Source organism: Lycium barbarum, chromosome 3 (assembly GCF_019175385.1).
Source record: "Lycium barbarum isolate Lr01 chromosome 3, ASM1917538v2, whole genome shotgun sequence".
In the NCBI taxonomy this organism is placed as follows: domain Eukaryota; kingdom Viridiplantae; phylum Streptophyta; class Magnoliopsida; order Solanales; family Solanaceae; genus Lycium; species Lycium barbarum.
The window spans coordinates 123,057,702-123,064,519 of record NC_083339.1 but is presented as its reverse complement, the minus strand read 5'-3'; the positions used below and the strand labels follow the sequence as shown (position 1 = coordinate 123,064,519).

Sequence of the window (6,818 nt, the reverse complement as noted above, 5' to 3'; positions counted from 1 at the left end):
CCCCCCCCCCCTCTTTTTCTTTTTTATGACGTCCTCCATTCCAATTTATGTGAGATATAATTTGACTAAACATGAAGTTTAAGAAAAAAAAAAAAGACTTTTGAAACTTGTGATCTAAAACAAGTCATAAAAATTGTGTGGCTGTAAATCATTTCATTAAGGATAAAAGGAAAAGTTTTCAGTTAGATTATTTTTTAAATATAAAAACGTATCATTCTTTTATGGACAGACTAAAAAAAAAATGTATCACATAAATTGGAATAGAGCAAAACTACTTGTTCTCGCTCCAGTAAGCTTCGAACTGTTAATAGTTTCCATTCGGGCTTGTACTTAGAGAGGTTCCCTTTTTAGAGATAATTCGAGGCCACATTTACTGGAACTGATCGACCATGAAATTGATTTCCATTTAATTATGTGTGCTATTCGATAGGCACTAATCTATACTCATTGATGATTGTTACTATAACAAACACTGCTACTGTAAAGCGCGCTTAATCCAAAAAATGGTAAGACAGACTCCCAAGAGCTGAGAGTTATAAGAAGACGCGCATATATGCGTGATAAGTCACATTGGTCATGTGAAAGAGACTAATGATTCGAGATAAGGGATAATACTATATTACTCAACTTTATATGTAACTATGTTACAACAACAAATTTCTTCTCATGCACAGAAACGTAAAAAGTCCAGTAGCTGCTATACATCAGAAAATCTCTGCTAATTCTCTGTACATAGATCTAGAGCTAGTCGTGGTATGCTACATCAGATAACCGAGAGACACTAAAAGACTCCAACAATTTACCATCAGAAAAAGGATTTGATCATCTAACCAACTATAACATGAAACCAATTGATCCTAGTCATGAATATATGATGTTTCTAACCTTATCTGTTAACTGAGAGATGTACCATACGTATTTATCAATCATCGCAAACAAAGGGCAGGGCTGCCCTCCTTCACAAAAATGTAAAGAATTCCTCATCAGGCCGTGATTCCTATTAACAATAGATGCACACTATTAGTGTGGAGTGCATATCAAAACTTGGTCATCCCCTCGTTTGTTCCTCGAACTCTGGAAGGACAAACTTTCAAGTCGTTTGACACCACTTGTATTTGTTCTGCTTCCTCCTCTAGTTTGGATGAAGTCGTGATCCTATATTGCCAAACAGCCTATGAGTTACCTGGTGGAGGCTCACTAGGAACGAACAAACTGTCCTTTCACTCTGGGACGCTGCTCAGCAAGTTTTTTCCTGCTTTCATATCTTACCTGCAAGCCAATCACAAAGCGAAAATGATTGATAAGCAACGACAGAACCATATGGGAATATTGCATCATTCACACACATGAAAGTAAAGTGCCTTTGCTCTATAATGATCTTTTATAAGATGGCCAGTAGTCTTTAATAACTGTTAACAAGAACTTGTTTATTTATCTGGCTTTATTGTTTACCGGTGTTTCTTGTTTGCTTTTCCATTGGCTAATTATCTCAACTAAAGATAATTTATAAAATTATTCTTCCGCCAGTTAAGTTCAAGATACAGATTATGATACATCAAATACAAGACAAGCTTCTAATAGAAAAACATTCGAGCTACCATACCTTCTTTTCAAAGCATCTATCTTTCCGCTTCTGGCGAAATTTTATAAGAGCTGCTTCTCTTTGAGATCGATGAGAATTCCCATCAGGAGTGTGAAAGCTTTCTTCTTTCCTACACTCCGCCAGTGTTTTTCCTAGTGGAAGTGAGATGTTTCCATTGCTGCCATAACTCAAATGAACTTGGTTTAGGTCACCATTGCAGTAACTGCTGTTTATAGTTTGATCAGTTGCAGAAGGAAAATATCGGCAATCAATTGTAGGTTCAGATTTGTTCCCCCTCTTTCCCTCATCACTGTGGTTTTGATTACTCTGTGAGTGCAACTGCTGAGAGCTCCTACTTTCACAATTTAACGTAAGGAATGGATTTGCCTGATAGGAAGGTTCCCGAGGGGTACCCGAACATGGACTCTGCAGTGGCGAAATGCCAGATGGCATATGAAGTATTGGAGCTATCATGGAACTGTAGGCACTGCTTGGTCCCTCGAACCTGATACCTCTCACCGGTATAGGGAGAGGCGTCACTCTCTGCTGAGGAGAAGGAAGTCCAATTTCAACTGGTCCTGCTTCTCCACAGCTAGGAGGGGCAAAACTGTGAGGTCTAGTCATCGCACCACGGACGTCCGAGTTGTAATCAATGGCATTACTACAGAAATGCTTATCAGAATCAGTTTCATTTTCCTGTTGATTATATGTCCTAGACGACGTTGACTGTCCAGATTGCATTGCCCTGTTCACATACCGTGTGAAGGCTGAACCATCAGAATGGTTCAATCTGCGCCTCTTATTTGTAAATTGATTTACAGAACCACTTGGGTGGGATCTTGTCAATGAAAGATCCAGTAGTGGAGAAGGATCAGCCTTGTTAATCCTAGTGGTGGAACCAGAACTTTTGAAATTCCATTTGAGGTTATTATCAAACGCTCCGATCAAGTCTATGGCTTGTTTAGTTGGAGGACCAGGATTTTCGTCACAAGTTTGATCAATTGCACGAACATGACCCCAATTATCGTCAGAATTAATATCTTCTCCCCTGTTCATTGTATTCATATCTTTTGTAGGAGCTGCACCAATTTGTATGAAGGAAAAACATTAGAAGTTTAGAACAGGCAAACGTACTCCTAACTGATTCAGCAGACCAAACCTGCTTCCAAAATCATGAGATGGTCAGAAGAATTTTACCTCTAGCATCATTCTCGGACATTTGCAGTCTATTATTTGCTTCATCAAATAGTTCCTTCCCAAAATCTGTATCATTTGGAAGAGATGCAGTCCTAATTGGGTGAGTAGATTTTGGTAAGCCTTCTGCATTCTCTTCTTCATTCTCCAATTCCGGCTTTGTGCATGAGCTCTACATAAAAGGAAAAATGGTTATAAATACTATGAAGCAGATATCTCAAAAAGATTATCATCCATTGGAAACTAAACTAACATATTCACACAAATAACGCAATTTTTGTCCAAAAAGAATTTCACGATAAGTTATATTTGTGATTATTACCTGAGCATCACTTCCTTTCTCAATGCATTCCCGATTTCTCTGAACGCAAGCGTTATAACCACTTGAATGGTTGCTGCAAGCATTGTTTTCAGCTGTGGCCTCGACCTTTTGTTGTGCAACACTTTCATCAGGAGGCCCTTGGGAACTAATACTTGTCTGAAAGGACAACATAGTTATTCAAGTTAGTACGTAGATGATAGCCGCAACCTGCAAAATTCAGATAGCAAAAAGGATGTTTAAAAAAAGAAATACGACAAGTTAAGATTATGCTTACAGCTCGTCTTCTCCAGACGTGCTGCCACAAGTTCTTTAATTCATTCTTCCTAACAGGCTTGACAAGAAAGTCTGCTGCACCTCTCAGCATGCATCTATAAACGGTACTAACTGAGTCGTTTGAGGACATCACTGTAGATTAAAAAAAAAAAATTGATTATCAGTAAATTTGAATGGTGACAGTTTTTCTACAAGAATAGCTGGATGAAGGAAGCAACATACTTATTACAGGAATGTTCTTGCAAATGTCATGCTCCATAATCAAGGTAAGAAGAGCGTATCCGGAGATCGATGGCAGGTCAACTTCTGTCAGGATAAGGTCTATGTTGTGAGGTCTGCCTTTCAACAACTCCCATGCCTTTAGACCATCAGAAACTGCAGCGACTGCACACACACACAAAAAAAAAAAGTTTAAAACGTTAAAATATGGAATTGTATTTCTCTATTTATTCTTTCCCATACAGGAAGAGAAGAACTCAGATTTAAAATTATACCCATCAAGTTCAGCAATATATCCTCAATTTACTATGAAACTCAACCTTACTCATCCACCATACCAAACTGTCAGGTCATGGAAATGGATCTATATCAATAAAAAAGCGCTAGAAGGTCCTATTCTATCTTCTCCCATTTCATTCTTGTGGCTAAGAAAGACTCATTCATCAACCAATAAATTAAAGTATGAAGTGTTTCACAGTGATTAATTGATTATCATTCTTAAGAAGCAGATGACATACTCCACTAATGGTTGCTATTAACAGAGAAAAGACGTAATTTCCAGGTTATGCCAACCAATCAACTACTCCCATCAGCTCTATTCAGGTTCATTTCAATCTAATACTGCATAATTTATCTTGTACGGAATATTTAGAGGTTCTCTAAATTTAAGATAAGACATAAGAAAAAAAAAATCTCAAGTAAACCGAATTCAAATCCAAAATTCTGAATAGATGATAAATCTAGAGTTATCTCAACCCTCAAACGGAAAGATCCCAACATATGTAACATGCAAATCTATCCGAATTTGGGAAATCTTCACGAATTTCATAATTCAACATAATTCTCCAATACTCTGCCTAACTTTGTTGAAAATGAGCCCCAATTTTCCAGGATAGAAAAAAAAAAAAGACTACTTGAGCTCACAAAAACAGATCTTCACAGCAATTTAACAAGAAAATTATCAAGTTTTTTATGACATGGGAACCCGCAGCCGTACCCTTCGGGTGCGCACAGATTATAATTTAACAAGAAAATTATCATGCAATTCCAAGATTATTCAAACGAACAAGTTTATAAGCTTAAATGACTCAAAACCCAATTTAAAGTTTCAATCTTTTTTCTCAAACTCTTTATTAACAAGGAGTCACTATTGGCTATATAACTAACAAAGGGGAATTCAAAGAAACTGTTGCGAATTCAGAAAGAAAAAAAAAAAACCAACCTCTGTAACTGCATTTCCTAAGAAGAGCAGCAACAATCTGTCGTGTTGAATCATCAGATTCCACCAACAAAACTCTAAATACCATTTTAGGCAAAAATCTTTCCCATCTCACAATTGAAGAAGATGTCTCTGTTTCCTTGTTCTTGTTCATATTTCCACCAGCCTCTGTTTCTATCTGCAACTCCATGTCATCAGTTCCTATGACCTCTAAATCACCTTCACTGCTTACAACAACTTCACCCATTTCTTTCGATTCTTACTTATGTTTAACAAACAAAATCCTCGTACTTTATGAAAGTGGGAGGAGAAAACAAAAATAATAGTAAAAAAGCACTATCGCTGGTGAAGTTTGAAAGAACTCAAAAAATCTTAAACTCTTTACCACTACTATTAAAAACAATCCGATAAAATATCTTGAAAATATCAGTGGGAGAATTTGATCTAAGGGTGGTGAATTAAAGTTTATATGTTTAACCGCCTATTATCTAAAGGCTCAAGTTGATTGACATAATAATAGTAGGACACATATACAAGTCTGTCAAGAAAGAGACATAAAATATCTAGTACAGTCATGTGTATGGTGCAAATTGGCCACGTTGAAACTTGGCTCAGAGATCAAAAAGTAAGGGCCCATTGGCCACTGCCTTTGCTTTATTTTTATTTTTTCTTTGGATGTAATTGAATTGGATGGTTGGTACACTTGGTCATTTGGTGGCCCTGATTTTGTGCTATACTATTGCTTAAAGAAAGAGATTTTTATTGAGATATTTTTTAAGTGGGTCCTAGATGGAGTAGATATTTTTAGGTAAAGAAATGAGAAATTAGTGTCTAATGGATAGGACCTCGACACGTGGGTAGTCCACTTTTAGATCTTTTCATTTGTGGTTTCGAACTTGTCAAACGTTATCTTTTTATGTTTTTTTAGCTGTAACGAGTGGAGAAGAGAGTGTTTGAGAATATTATATAAATATAAAAGTCTACTGACTATAGGACGAATGGCGGTGTAATTAGTTGGGAATCGCATAATCTAAAGAAGGTTCTTTGCGTTCGTGGTTATTAGTGGTGGATGTTAATTCATCCATTAATTACGAGATTGCCCTTATGGGTATGTACGTGTCACGATGTCAGCAGGTTTTTGTGGCACTTTTTCATTCTTGTTTCTATTTTTTGAGGAGAAATATCTTTGGTAACATATAAACCGTATTACACATAAGATTAAAGATTTCAATTATATGTATATATATATTTGTGAATGATAGTAAGTTAGTTATAATTTTTACCAAATTTACGGATAGAAGTAATATTTATCAAAAAATTATATGTAATTACATAGTAAATGATTCAATAATATAAATATCTTCTTTATTATTAGTGCATAGAATTTAGAGTTTCAGATTTAACCTAAATATAGATTATAGCTCCAATTCTGGACGGCTGAAAACATACATAACTATCGTCCCAAATTTTTTATATAACAATAGTACTATTTAGAGAGAAATAAGTTTTTAAGTGTTTTAATGGGAGGAGGAGAGAGGGTGCGAGGGCGGTTGGGAGGTGTTGCAGGGGTTGAGCTAGCTCATCGAGTGCGGGTTCAGCCGAATTTAGTAGCTTTATTCTCAAACTTTATATTTGTATTAAAAAATTCATCGAACAAATACTATCATTAATTTAGAATCCAGTAACTTTAAAAAACTAAAATTTTGAATTCATAAACGTCAAATTCTGACTCCGCCTTTAAATAGACGAAATTGATTTCTAAATTAGACACATGATCCAGGTACTCTGAATTTCGTCTTCTTCTGGGACACAAGAATAGTGAAAATATCTTACGAGATTTTTAATTTAGTGGTGGACATTGCAACTACTTTTCTCTTTCTCTTTTTCTTTTTCGGTTTTCATGTGTTAAGATTTTTGTAGCTACAGTACGACATATTTAAAAGCGCACTTCCTGGCGACCAGCAAATCTTATCCACCAGAGAAGCTTAACCTTAACTTTCAGAATTGGG

General features: G+C 36.0%; 1 protein-coding gene across 1 annotated transcript; it reads right to left on the bottom strand.

The window, feature by feature from the left end:
- Nucleotides 1–595: 595 nt before the first annotated feature.
- Nucleotides 596–5,393, bottom strand: LOC132632182 (two-component response regulator-like APRR5). The gene is made up of 7 exons (XM_060348014.1): nt 4,813–5,393; nt 3,594–3,755; nt 3,373–3,503; nt 3,099–3,254; nt 2,780–2,948; nt 1,604–2,661; nt 596–1,269 (listed from the first exon to the last, which is right to left on the bottom strand). Exons 1-7 carry the CDS (start codon nt 5,054–5,056, stop codon nt 1,198–1,200), a joined length of 1,992 nt encoding a protein of 663 aa, XP_060203997.1. The 5' UTR covers nt 5,057–5,393; the 3' UTR covers nt 596–1,197.
- Between the last annotated feature and the right edge of the window lie 1,425 nt (nt 5,394–6,818).